The sequence below is a fragment of the Atta cephalotes genome, assembly GCF_000143395.1.
Source record: "Atta cephalotes unplaced genomic scaffold scaffold00003, whole genome shotgun sequence".
Classification (NCBI taxonomy): domain Eukaryota; kingdom Metazoa; phylum Arthropoda; class Insecta; order Hymenoptera; family Formicidae; genus Atta; species Atta cephalotes.
In genome coordinates, this window is record NW_012130067.1 from 687,019 (window position 1) to 700,058 (window position 13,040).

A 13,040-nucleotide genomic window follows, 5' to 3' on the forward strand; every position below is an offset into this window, starting at 1 on the left:
ATATATATATATATATATATATATATATATATATACAAAATTGCATTTGTGTACCAAGTATTCTTTTCTTTATATCATCCATTCCATAATGATCCTCATCTAAAATTTTGACGGCATCTTGAAGATTTAAGTTTTCTGTACTTGTCACACCCCATGGCATAGATGTAAGCCAATCGAGATAATTTCTTGTAACACTAAAAAATACAAAATTTATATAAAATTTATATAAATCATCAACATACATAACACACTTATGATATTTAATACTCACTTGAATTCGCTACTATGACTTTCTAAAAAGGAAAGTTTATTCAATTCCTCCTCCAACACATCCATAACTGGTTTAGGAACTGTCTTTTGTCTTATTTTTTCTCTATATTTTTCTTCTATCGCATCTTTATCATCCTTTTCCAATCCTAATTCTTTCTTAATAACTTTGAGTTGTTCATGAAGAATATATTTTCTATGTTGTTGTTTTACTTTCTCTTCAACCTCTTTACCAATTTTCTGTTGCAGCTTGCTTAATTCATATTCCTTTTTCAAAAGTGCGAGTGACAATCTCAATCTTTTTAGAATCTATAAATAAAATATTACTTTAATATTTTCCATAAATATATATAGAAATTGTGTACATGCTGTAATATCAATAATGTACTTACATCCATTTCTTCTAAAACTTGTTGCAATTCCTGTGCATCTGCTCCAGTTAAGGCAGCACCTAAATCACTAAGGTAAACAGGATTATCCACAACTCTTTGTCCCTGATGTAGCATTTGTTGTAAAGATTCGCGATACAAAGGATTCATGCTGATTATATCTCGGATTGTTTTAATAAGTTCTTGCGTCAGTGCCTGTTTAAAAAATATTTCTGATGATAAAATTTCTGGTATTGTAATTTTGTAATGTTATTACTGATTATCTTGATTATCTTGGTTATCTTGGTTACTAATATTGTAATAACAAGATACATTCAAAGTGAACTGTTTTCAAAATAATGTAATCAATTTTTTCGTAAAACAAAAATCTTTTTTATCAAAAAGAAAATATTGAGTAAGACAAGATAAACTTTAGTAAACATTATCATTCTTTTCAGTTATTAATTTTTGTTTGTTCTGTTGTTTTACTTAGTATTTATATAAGTAAGGTGGGAAATGGGGGGGGGGGGATTTGTTCATTAACTTAAATAAAATATGAAAATGGCTATTTTCACAATATTGCGAACATTTTTTAATATCATTCTGTATATTACCTTAATCTCCTCAGTTTGTTTAAACTTTTCATGTGTGATATTTACAACTTCCACCATTAATATAGGTTGACTATCAGATTGAGGAATTGATGAAACTAATGGTTTTTCCGTATTCTTTTCAGGCGCATGTACTTGCGGTTTTATTTCCGTAAAGCTTGTTTCACTGACTTTTTCTATTTTTTCAATTTTATTCTCTCCTTTTTTACGCAATGATCTCCGGTTAATCTTGTTATTGGTCATTGCGTCGTCTACAGGAACGGTAATTGTAGTATTTAATAGTGGAAATGTCAGTTTCATCTCTGTATAAAGTAGGCAGGACAATATTTAAGCAAGATGATCGAAGAACAGAGCCATGCCAATTTAAACAAGAAAATTTTTATCAATTAACAGAACATTAAATTTCTACAAAATGTGATTTTGTTGCAATATGAAAATACAATAATTAAATATATTTTTCGTACCGTGTTCTACTTTTGGATTGGCATCTTCGAAAATTTGATTAACGATCTTGATTCTTCTATGTGCCATAACCACTAATCTCAATCGATTTCCTAAATCTTGTACCTCATGTACTTGAGCAAAAGTTCCAATTGGATAAATATCATTTAAACTTAGAACGACATCAGCTTCATTTCTGTATGAATAAATGACATACTAGAAATGAAATTATTTACACTACATATATCACATAATTATTAATTTTGACATTATATATGTCAATATAAATTAATGCTAGAGAATAATTTGAAGAAACTTACTCTTCAGATTTCTTCAAGAAAATTCCCACATAAGGCTGATTTAGCTTTATCTTTCTACGTATTAAATCGATCAGAACTGGATTACTAATCTCAATTAATTTAATAAATCTGGGAAATACTGGATTTCTATTGATAGCAATGACTGGTACATGAGGCCATACTTCAGGCACCACTACAGTTGCAGGAAGTGAAGCAGGATAATCTCCAGACTGTTCTCCATTCCCATCACTAAACAACACGTATATATAAAATAAAAAACGATACATTTTCAAAAGTTAGATACAATATATTTTAGGTACTTACAGTCAATATATTTATAAGATATTGTTTCCTTAATACAATCGAAAGAAAATTAAGATTTTCAGAAAGAGAAAAAAATTATTTTTCAGACTTGACAGAAAATTATTGATTAAAGAAAAAATATTGTTGAAATGATTCTTAACATAATCAAATGCCATTTTATTTCACAATCCTTGAAAAAAATCACATTCTAAATTATAACGCTTTGATGATCTTCATGAAGTTAGTTATTTTTGATGATTGATAAAATAATATTTATAGTTGGTTCCTTCGTAGTAATTTCAAAAGTCCCAACTAAAGAAATGTAACAAATTATATGTAGAATATTTTTTTAAATTTTAATATGTTACATGTGAAAACTGATAAAGACCAAGTAAAAATCAAGAAAAAACCTTTATTCCATATATTAGTAAATTAACTGAAACGTGTATTATATTACACTTAGTATCGTTCCTTCCTGACTTTTGTTTTAATTTACTAATAAAAAAGGAGGCAATATATATTTTTTAATTGTCTAATCAAATTGATTGAAAATAAGTGACAGACAACCTGTATATACACTTTTTATACCTATTAATCAGATTATGATTTTTGTATACAATTTGCAGCGTTCAAGAAATATTTCCTGAACTAATACACTTTCTTTTTTCAAAAAACATAACTGCCTAGCACATTGCTCTTTGATTTTATTTTTAATTTTAATTCTCTGGGAACTATATACTTAATCAATTTACCTCGGAGGATCTCGATCAGAGAATCTCTTCGTGAAAAATCTCACCGACGTCAATGCGGGGTGAATCCGAGTGATTCTAAATAATCCTGACCTATAACCCGGGCATTCAGTTCGTGTCAGTCTGGTGTAAATTGGCAACGGTGTTCGATAATCCAAAGGCGACCGGTTTCCGTAGAATAAGCGCGTGGTTGCACTGCGCTGTCGCAGGATCACTGGCAACTTAGAACTCATCGCTATCACAAGTCGCATCCTCCGAAGCTGTCGCAAATTCTCATAAATCCTTTTCTCTCGTATTATTTGATTTCTTGTAAAAATTAAATCGTGGCCGAAGACAATGAACTGGAGGCTGTTAGGTTAAAACATCACATAAACTAATGCATACAAGAATACGGAATTTAGTCCTAACCTAAAGGACATGGCCTTGTGCCATCTTACGTGATCTTGCGTCAGTTTTGCGTAACTTCGACACGTAAAGCTAAAACCTTGTTTTTTGAGTCGAAAAATCAAGAAATGGGAAACCAAAAGGAGAAAATCTTGTTTCGAATCGTGCATTCGTGCGTTCAGCAGAGAATGCTTGTACAACTGTTGTAAAATTCTTCAATATGATTGGTTTATACATTTAGATCCATAAGGAACCAAAAGTAAGAATCAATTGAAGAATTTTATAACAATTGCAAAGCTGCGCATGTTCTAATTTTTAATGTGCTGCCAACTTCTTGGCTGTGTTCCAAATTTACTGCTACTATGCGACAGTTTACGTTATGTTACATCACTGTAGATTTTAAGTATAGGCAGTCAATTTTGGAACATAGCCCTTGTACTGATAGTAAGCTAAATCTAATTTCGAATCATTTGGAGTCATTCAATATTTCACATATCGTTGAATCCTTTCAATTTATATGATAAACTTTGACCTGCCTCTGTGGGTCGGAAGTCCACTTAGAGAAAAAAAAAGAATCCTAAATTTCTTTTATGAATTCTGTCTATCTGTTTCAATTACAAAACGCTTATTCATGTAAATTGTATTTCTGTAATACTTTTATCAATTTTTGTTTTCTATATTCGAATAATAACGAAATTTTGTAGCAACTTTAAAACAGTTTTGTAGCAATCACACACATACACACAAATTTAAGTTTTTATATAAATTATTAAAATATAAATTAAATAAAATATTAAAATATATTTAAATTTTTACACTGTAATTAGACAGTTACACTTAATTAGACAGTATTATTATGCAGCATAAAATTTAATGCATTTTTTCAGGATTCATGTCGTATAAGAAAAAAATGTTTTACTTAATACTTTTTGAATTCTTATATTATACATTGCATGAAACTACTCTAATTAAATAATAAAATAAAAATAAATAATTTAATTTAAATTATGTTTGGTATTTTAACATTTAAATTATTATAGTATATTTTTTATAATTTAATTATAATTGAAATTGCTTAAATTAAATTTGATTATATATTTAATTATAAATTTATTTGTATAATATAAGTACATTTATAATAATTAAATATATTATATATAAATTATTAATAAAAATAATTTTCATATAATGTAAAATGAAACTTATATGAAACTTATAAATTTATAGGATATAAAAGGGAAATAAAACATAATTTCTTATTCTGGAAAGTTTAGAAAAAAAATTTTATGCTGGATATTGTTTAATTAACTATTGTTACTTACTTTTATAACTGCTATCATAATTTTTTATAATGTATAAAATTATTAGAAGAATAATTGTCCAAAGGTGGAGGAAATATATTTTATTTTTTAAAATTTCATACAGATATTATATTCAGCTTTTTATTAAACTATGGATAAAATTATCCGCGATATACGAATAAATAAAAAACCTTTGATTTCGCAATCTTCAAGTAATAGCAACCATTCATATTATAAAACACATCAACTTGTTGCAACAAAAACAAAAAACAATGAGGAAATAAATAATGATAATGATATTATTGATTACAAAAATATTTCACTCTCTATGACAGGTAAATTATATTATTATAGTTGCCATGAAAATGATACATACATATTTTTATTATTAAGATTCTGCTTAAGATACGAATTTGTTTCTATACAGGAGAAATAAGTTCAGGTTTCATACATAGAAACAATTTAACGAAAAAGCAGACTACTGATGTCATTTTTGTAGAGGATACAGAAAACGCCGATGATGAAGAGTTTATTTCAAATATGAAAACGATTATTGATAAAAATTATAAAACGTAACATCAATTTTTTAATTTAACAACTAATTTGCATATGGATAATTACTTGCGTATGAACATATAGTTTCTTATTTAAGTCGATGTTTTAATTGATATGAACAGGCAAGATAAAGAAAATTATAACATAAGAAATTTGCAAAGCAAATCGTATATATCAAGAAAAAAAAAGTGTGCATTCAGCGACGAAGATCAAAATCTGATGAAACGATTTAAAAAATCTGTCGACGAAAGGAAAGCTTCGTATACAGAAGTTTCACAAAAGTTGCAGCAGGCTGAGCACGCCATTATTTCCGTTAGCAATCAGAATTGCTTAACTTACACTACTCCACAAATTATCCCATTTACAAAATATAATAACAGCGATATGAGTTCCAGGTATATATCAATTTAGATATTACAATTTAGATATTTTGATTTACAATCAATCGATCGTTTGATTGTGAGTTGATATTGTTTTCAGCAACTCGAATGAACTGATTTTCCATCTAACTTCAAAAATGCAAAATAATGATGGGTTGATGGGAGAAATAGCAGGGAATGCAAAAACTGTTACCGAAATAGAAATTGAGCGGCTAATTTACAACGATATGCAATACTTTACACCTCCTCAAAAAGACAACTTGTAATTCATGAACTTAATTTACATAAATATAAAATAATTTTGTAATTTACATTGTTTTTTTAAAACATTTCGTCGTATTAATAGAAAAGTTGCACATTTCAAAATTAGCAATTTTTTCAGTAGAACATTTTTAAAATTCTTTCTGAATTGGAACAATGTTTTATTAGTTAATATACATAATTTTATTTCTCTTTCCATGTTATAATTATATATACTTTCAATTATATGAGTTCAAAAATACAGCCACAACGTTAAAATATAATGAAATATATAACAAAATTTCAATTCTTATTAAAATTTTTGATATTTTTCCATATAAACAATATATCGACAATATATGTGTGGTATATTTCGACAAAAATATATATTATAACAGTCTTTAGGATTAATTTTTTATTATCATCTCAAAAATATGATTTTTTGTATTACTTGTATCATTTTTCAACGCAATGTTTTGTTAACAATTTGTTGTAGTATTAAAATTATATAAGTTGTATTTATTAAGAACATTTTATTATTTATTTAAATATATAAACTAATATACTTACATGTTTTTGAAATTTTGGAATTTTTATTTCATCAGTAAGTAATCGATACTCCGAAAATAAACGATTGTAAAGAAAATTAAATCATTTAAATTAACAACATTTGATATATCTTGTTGTTATAATGTTGTAATTTGATATAATTTTTACATACATTTGTTACGTCGGTTATTATGTGGAATTTAAATATTCCCGCGAGATAAGTTGACAAAGTTCTCATCAGATGACGCGAAAATAATCATAACCTATCAAAGAAGCTTTTAAACACGTAAAGAGATTAAAATTTAAATGCGTATATTAAAAATGATTACTTCTATTCAAATTTAAATAAATATTTGTATACTTTGTACAATACTATTAAATTTATTTAACAACGAGTGTTACAATTGAGAGACATTTGGAGTAATCAAAAGCGCAATGAGTGAATTTAAATTACATCATTTAATAGTGCAGCTGATTGAATTATTGGGGTAAGCGGTAAAATTCATATTTTATAACTCGCAAAATTATGTAGATTTAAAGAAATTTGTCAAGTCGCATTATTTTACATTTATTTTAAATTATTACTCGCAACAAATATGTGTAATTTTTTAGTTCAGAATCTGCTCCAGAGAGACACTTGGAAAAGCTACAAAAAGAAAGCTTGACAACATTAAATGTGGTTGCTCCTCACAGCTGTATTCAGCACCTTGCCAAGATTTCATCCGTACCAGAATTATTTATACAAAAATATGAAGAACTAAAATCAAAAAAGTTAGTTTTAAAGCAGACATTGTAATTTTCAGAAGAAAAACAACAAAAAATGTATTTTTTCAGAGTAGATTTACTTGGTCCATTTGTACAGACTCTAGAATTGATATCTCAAGATGACGAACTGAAGAAATACTTGTCAAGATCCCTACCGAGAGCCACGACTAGTTCTCTAAAGGATCCGACTATTACACAAGAAGACTTGCCAAAGGTCTTGTATAATATAGTAACAAGTAATATAGTAATATAGTAACAAGTAATCTTTAATGAAATTTCCCTCAGTTATATAATTTAATTAATTACTTTGTCTTTACATAATATATGTATACATATAATTTTTTTAATTCAATAGATTTGCAAAACTGTTATTAAAGCTGCTGTAGAAGGAGGAAAGAAATTAAATCAGCAAGTTTGTTCGATCAATAAGAAAAGTGATGGTACTTCAGTGAAGCATAATTGGGTAATAGAACGTCCACGAATAACTTGGGATTTTCACAGTGACACCACTGTAGCACTTTATCAAAGTTTGTAAATAATTTTTTCTCTCTTTCAAACACAAGATTTAAAAATGATGAAATGTGCATGTCTAAAATATTTAATTTTTTATAGAAGTTGTACCAATTGTTTCTCAGGAGTCTATCCTTCTTTGGGATATTTTATATTGTTTGAAAGGAATAGATGGATCATATATTGTTTCGGAACCATTAACGAGTCCTTATGGCGTTAAGACTTTCAATATATCATCGGATGTTGGTAAGAAAGAATGTTAGAAATTTTAATCTCGAGTAATAATTATTACAAATATGAAATTAAATGTTTTGAATTTTGCCGTTAGGTATATCATTTAAGCAATTAGCGCAACAGATATTACCTTTAGCTTCCTATTACTCCATGACAGTGAGATTTGTTGAAGAAAAGGTCTCACCGGATGATGGACAAGTCAATCATGCTTTGAGAGGAGCTATACGATCTCTACTGAAGGATTACTTGGTATAATAAATTGCCATCTACAATTTGATAAGAGAAGTCAAAGATTTGATATATTTTTATCTCTATATTTTAATTTACATCAATTTTGTTGTCTTTTAGCTCTTTGTCGTGCAACTTGAAACAGAACATATTCATGGTAAATTAAGTTTGCAGAAACTATGGTTTTATATTCAACCCACTATGCTTACAATGTCCATACTTTCTCAAATTACATCTACAATATGTAAGGTTAGTCTAAAATATCAGTTAATTAAATAATTTTAATTACCTTTATTTCTAAATATACATGTAGAATATTATAGAATATAAATTGTGTTTTCTATAACTAAAACATTAGAAGTATAATATGATGTAAAGCATTTGATATTAGGCGAACGCCAGAGGGGGCAAAGTATTGAGCCTTTTGCATGAGCAAACATTAAACAATGTCAGTGGTGAAGCAAAGTCTAAAGAATTGTGTTTATATCTGATGCAAGCGGCGAGCATGCCATATATGCAAATTTTAGAAAAGTGGGTTTACAAAGGAGTGATATGCGATCCATATCAAGAAGTTAGTATTAAGTCAATTTTTTTTATGGTGTACATTATAAATACATTTATACTTATCCATTATTTATCAGTTCTTTGTAGAAGATAACGAGTTAATTCAAAGGGAAGAACTTCCCGTGGATTATTCTGCAGATTATTGGGAAAAGAGGTACACTATGCGATTAGAAAGAATACCTGTATTCTTGAATGAACATGCACAAACTATACTTAGAACAGGAAAATATTTTAATGTGATTAGACAATGTGGTATGTTAATGTAAAATAATATAATCGTATTTATTATTAAAAGATAAATAAAGCGTTGGTTTAATAATCGTTAATCATATTTTTGATCAATTAGTTTGCAAATTGTTAATTTACGAATTATTTTATAACTTTAATAAATTTATATGTAGGTAAAACAGTGCAATGGGGAAAACAAGAACCATTAAGTTATCAGTATCAAGGACAGAAATACATAGCTGCTATCGATAGGGCATATTCAGAAGCTGCCAGAAAATTATTAGAGGTACTTATGAAGGAAAATGATCTGATGGGTAGACTACGTAGTGTAAAGAGTTATTTTCTTCTTGCCCAAGGAGATTTTGTGGTAAGCTAATAATAAGTTACATGCTGTTAAATATTAGTTTCATTTTATTTATTTTATTAAAAATTTTATTAGATATTTATGTCATGTTTTTGACTTTTGGGTAAAAAGATTTACGATAATTATAATTTGAATAGATATTATAGATAATATTATAGATAATATTACATTTTGAAATAATAGTAATATAAACATTAACAAGAATTTAATATTAAAGCTTTAAAGAGTTTAAAGTATAAAAGTTTTCAATATTATAATTTATATTTTCATCATTACTGTAAATACATCAACATTTCTTATTGTTTGTGCAATTTTAAACAGAGAAATGAAATACAGAGTGACCCTAAAAAAGAATCATCAGACTTTAAGAGCATATAGAACAATAAAAAATAAGTCTTAATAAAAGAGTCTTAATGAACATAAATCATTTCCATTGCTCCTTTGAACGATCTTTGACTATACTTTTTTATGCTTAAAATTGAATTCCTTTTCTTTAAAAATGTTAAGAAGCTACTAAATATTTATTTCTCAACATTTTTATTACTCTTTATATAATAAAATATTTGTCTAATTTTCAATTAGGTCCAATTTATGAATCTTTGTGAGGCTGAATTGAACAAGAGTATGTATGATATTGTTCTACATCGTTTAGCATCTCTTCTCGAAGTCGCTTTGCGAATGTCTACTGCAGATTCAGATCCCTACAAAGATGATCTGAAGCCGGAATTACTTCCATACGATCTACAATATCAAATGTTCAGAATACTCTCCATTCAAACTAGAGATGAGAAAGGTATTTCATTAAAAGTATATATTTACCTAGTTATATTTAAATAAAAAAAAATTAATATAACAAAAATTAATCTTCCTTGCAGAGTACTGCTTTCAAGCAGGAAAAGTTTTGACCGGTTTAGAAGCTTTCGTCTTCAATTACGATGTTAAATGGCCAGTTTCTTTAATTATTAATAGAAAGGCCATAGCTTGTTATCAAATGTTATTTAGACATCTATTTTATTGCAAATATGTTGAGAGACTCTTATGCAGGTGAATAATTTTAACAGATTTACGAGTTATATCCATAGCAAAATTTTAAAATAAGGAAAATAAAATAGTAAAATTTTTTAATTTGATGGATTATAGAGTATGGATCAGCAATAAAATAGCGAAGACTTTCACGCACGAAGTGGCTATGGCTTACAGACAGGCGTTTTCATTACGACAGAGAATGCTTGATTGTGTACAGCATTTGGAATATTATATGATGGTAGAAGTCGTGGAACCAAATTGGTTAAAATTTATAAATAAGATGAGCAAGGTGATGATTAATTTCTAATTTTTATTTAGAAAATACAATATTAATTTTTTATGTCAATAAAATACATAAATTTTATATTTGACTTTACATATTTATTTGATAAACTAATATCAGGTTAGTAATGTTGATGATGTACTGAGTGTGCATCAAGATTTGCAAGACAGTTATTTGAAGGAATGTATGTTAACGGACCCTGATCTTCTTAGCTGTATCACCGGTGTATGCGCCATATGTGTAGAATTCTGCAATTTCATGCAGGTGAACCTTTTGTTGTATATTTCTTTCTAGTAATTATTTAATTCATTGCATGTATAGAATTATAACTAACGATCTCTTTCTTTAGTTGCGACTATTATTTCAATTGGATTCGTTATACCGCTTTATTTATATTAATACGTAACATTTCTGAATATACTAATACATAAATTTTATGTCTCATGTTCTTTCCCTTGTATAATAGTTTTATATAAAACATTTATGTAGCAATTTAAACATATTTTTTATAGATTGATTTAATATTTTTCTTGAATTGTGATATTTGATTTAAAGCTATTTTTAAAAGATAAAATTTTATTTATAAAATAAATAACATTTAAGAAATAACTAATAAAGATATATAGTGGGAAAGAAAAAACTATAATGGTTGAGAGTTTGATATATTCAGTTTTGATATACTAAGTGTTAATATTCTACTAATGTTAAGCGTATGAGCCGCTACTACATTGATGCTGAATTGACATCCATGATCGGTACCTGTCAGGAAGATATCTATGAATATGAGGTATACCTTCAAAGCTTTAAGCTCGTCCGAATGCATCTCTGTAGTCTTAGAGTCATGAAGAACATTTCTTTGCGGATGACATCTGTTAAAGATCATTATTATTAAGAACATGTGACTATGATGTGTATATATATATATATGTATATTATTTATTTGCATGTTACAATTTATATTTTATAAATATTAATCTTATAAATATTAATCTTACCGAACACCCTATAAATCGTATAAAAAATATAAAGATCCTCTAATCAGAATCTGGACATGGAGACAAATATGGCGGCAATATAGTTCTTCAATGTAATTCTTTATTATAATTCTATTTATTATAACCTTATTTATTGCAGAGTAAATAGGAAACGGCATTTATGGCGCACTTATAGTCCAACTTTTTCACAATCCGGCCGGACAGTTGAATTGTTCGGCCGTATGGTCGGATTGTAAAAAAGCGGTCAGATAGACCGGATATCAGATATCCGTTGCATCTTTAAGTACAAAACAATATTATAGTATCTTAATATTTGTTATTTTATCTTAAATTATATATATTTCGTCATATTAAATTAAAAATCTATATTAAAAAATATTGAAACATTACATCGCATGAGTGTGTACACTGTACACTGTAGTGAGTTATAATTTATAATGATATGTATTTATATTCAATTTTAAGAAAGGATAATAATTATATTTTTATAATTAATCGTAAAAGGCATGATTCTTAATAATTTGTTATTGCAGTTATTTGCTTATTATCTATCAACCGCGTTCAATAAAACATTTATTTTACAACTGTTGGAAGTTTTCTTCACTCTGATTGGATTATACTTTCAGATCTAAAAGTATAATTCAATCAGTGCGAAAAAAAATTTTCAACAATTGTAAAGTAACATAATTTCGGTGCGCAGTTGCAAAATAAATATTTTGCTAAAAGTAGACATTATTTAAATAAAACTTCGATATGATGTATCATCACATTTTCATTATTTTTAAAAAATTGCTTTACAATTTTATTTGTGTTATATACACTTATGTAATATATTAATTGACTATATTTTTTCATAGATTGAGAACAGCTCTACAGCAAAAGATGGAAGTTTCGAAGAAACAATCGTATCGTTAGATGAGAAATTTACCAAAGTATTGACACGACTTCTAGACCGAATTTGTGACTTAGGTTGTGATAATAACAATGAGAAATTACTTAATGTGTTATGTCGGTAAGATTTCTATGTATATAATTTTTAAACAAATTATTTTTTTACGTGTAAAAAGTAGCTTTGCTGAAATCCAATCAAAATGTGATCAATCGGAATCCTACCAGAAATAAATTCTATTAACAATTCTATTAACAATTATATAAATTCTATTAAATGCATATAATTTTTATATCAATATATTTCCTATCAATTTTAAAATCAAGTTATATAAATAATAATTTTAAATGATATATTTAAATTAGGCTTGACTTCAATATGTTTTACACCGATATATTGATACGTCGAGGAAGAGAGAAGACCGACGCACAGGATATATCTGGTTAACAATACATTATTTTTTATCTTTGCTTGCACGCACATGCAGAGACATATACATATGTATAC

General features: G+C 27.2%; 3 protein-coding genes across 3 annotated transcripts in view; 2 read left to right on the forward strand and 1 right to left on the reverse strand.

Annotated features, from left to right (window-relative positions):
• LOC105624556 (lon protease homolog, mitochondrial) overlaps positions 1-3,289 on the reverse strand; it is a 5,788-nt gene extending 2,499 nt beyond the window's left edge. Inside the window, exons 1-7 of the mRNA XM_012205920.1 lie at positions 3,042-3,289; positions 2,008-2,235; positions 1,711-1,883; positions 1,250-1,548; positions 660-851; positions 272-576; positions 55-194 (exon numbers count right to left, since the gene is read on the reverse strand). Of these exons, the coding sequence (XP_012061310.1) occupies positions 55-194; positions 272-576; positions 660-851; positions 1,250-1,548; positions 1,711-1,883; positions 2,008-2,235; positions 3,042-3,289 (1,585 nt within the window). The remainder of the gene's footprint in view (positions 1-54; positions 195-271; positions 577-659; positions 852-1,249; positions 1,549-1,710; positions 1,884-2,007; positions 2,236-3,041) is intronic.
• Positions 3,290-5,051: 1,762 nt separating this feature from the next.
• On the forward strand, positions 5,052-5,924 carry LOC105625705. The gene is made up of 4 exons (XM_012207028.1): positions 5,052-5,058; positions 5,151-5,295; positions 5,401-5,673; positions 5,759-5,924. Exons 1-4 carry the CDS (start codon positions 5,052-5,054, stop codon positions 5,922-5,924), a joined length of 591 nt encoding a protein of 196 aa, XP_012062418.1.
• Positions 5,925-6,882: 958 nt separating this feature from the next.
• On the forward strand, positions 6,883-12,980 carry LOC105624568 (gamma-tubulin complex component 2-like). Its single transcript, XM_012205930.1, has 17 exons — positions 6,883-6,935; positions 7,060-7,218; positions 7,282-7,426; positions 7,568-7,739; positions 7,825-7,968; positions 8,051-8,205; positions 8,305-8,433; positions 8,576-8,755; positions 8,826-9,000; positions 9,150-9,343; positions 9,923-10,133; positions 10,216-10,384; positions 10,481-10,655; positions 10,770-10,913; positions 11,359-11,436; positions 12,502-12,656; positions 12,899-12,980. The coding sequence occupies exons 1-17, from the start codon at positions 6,883-6,885 to the stop codon at positions 12,978-12,980; spliced, it is 2,520 nt and encodes an 839-aa protein (XP_012061320.1).
• Positions 12,981-13,040: the final 60 nt, after the last annotated feature.

Coding starts and splice junctions, on each gene's coding strand:
- LOC105625705 (XM_012207028.1), top strand. Junction 5,296..5,400: donor ATTGATAAAAATTATAAAAC/GTAACATCAATT, acceptor TGATATGAACAG/GCAAGATAAAGAAAATTATA. Junction 5,674..5,758: donor AACAGCGATATGAGTTCCAG/GTATATATCAAT, acceptor TATTGTTTTCAG/CAACTCGAATGAACTGATTT.
- LOC105624568 (XM_012205930.1), top strand. CDS start 6,883: ATGAGTGAATTTAAATTACATCATTTAATAGTGCAGCTGATTGAATTA. Junction 8,206..8,304: donor CTCTACTGAAGGATTACTTG/GTATAATAAATT, acceptor GTTGTCTTTTAG/CTCTTTGTCGTGCAACTTGA. Junction 11,437..12,501: donor AAGATATCTATGAATATGAG/GTATACCTTCAA, acceptor ATTTTTTCATAG/ATTGAGAACAGCTCTACAGC.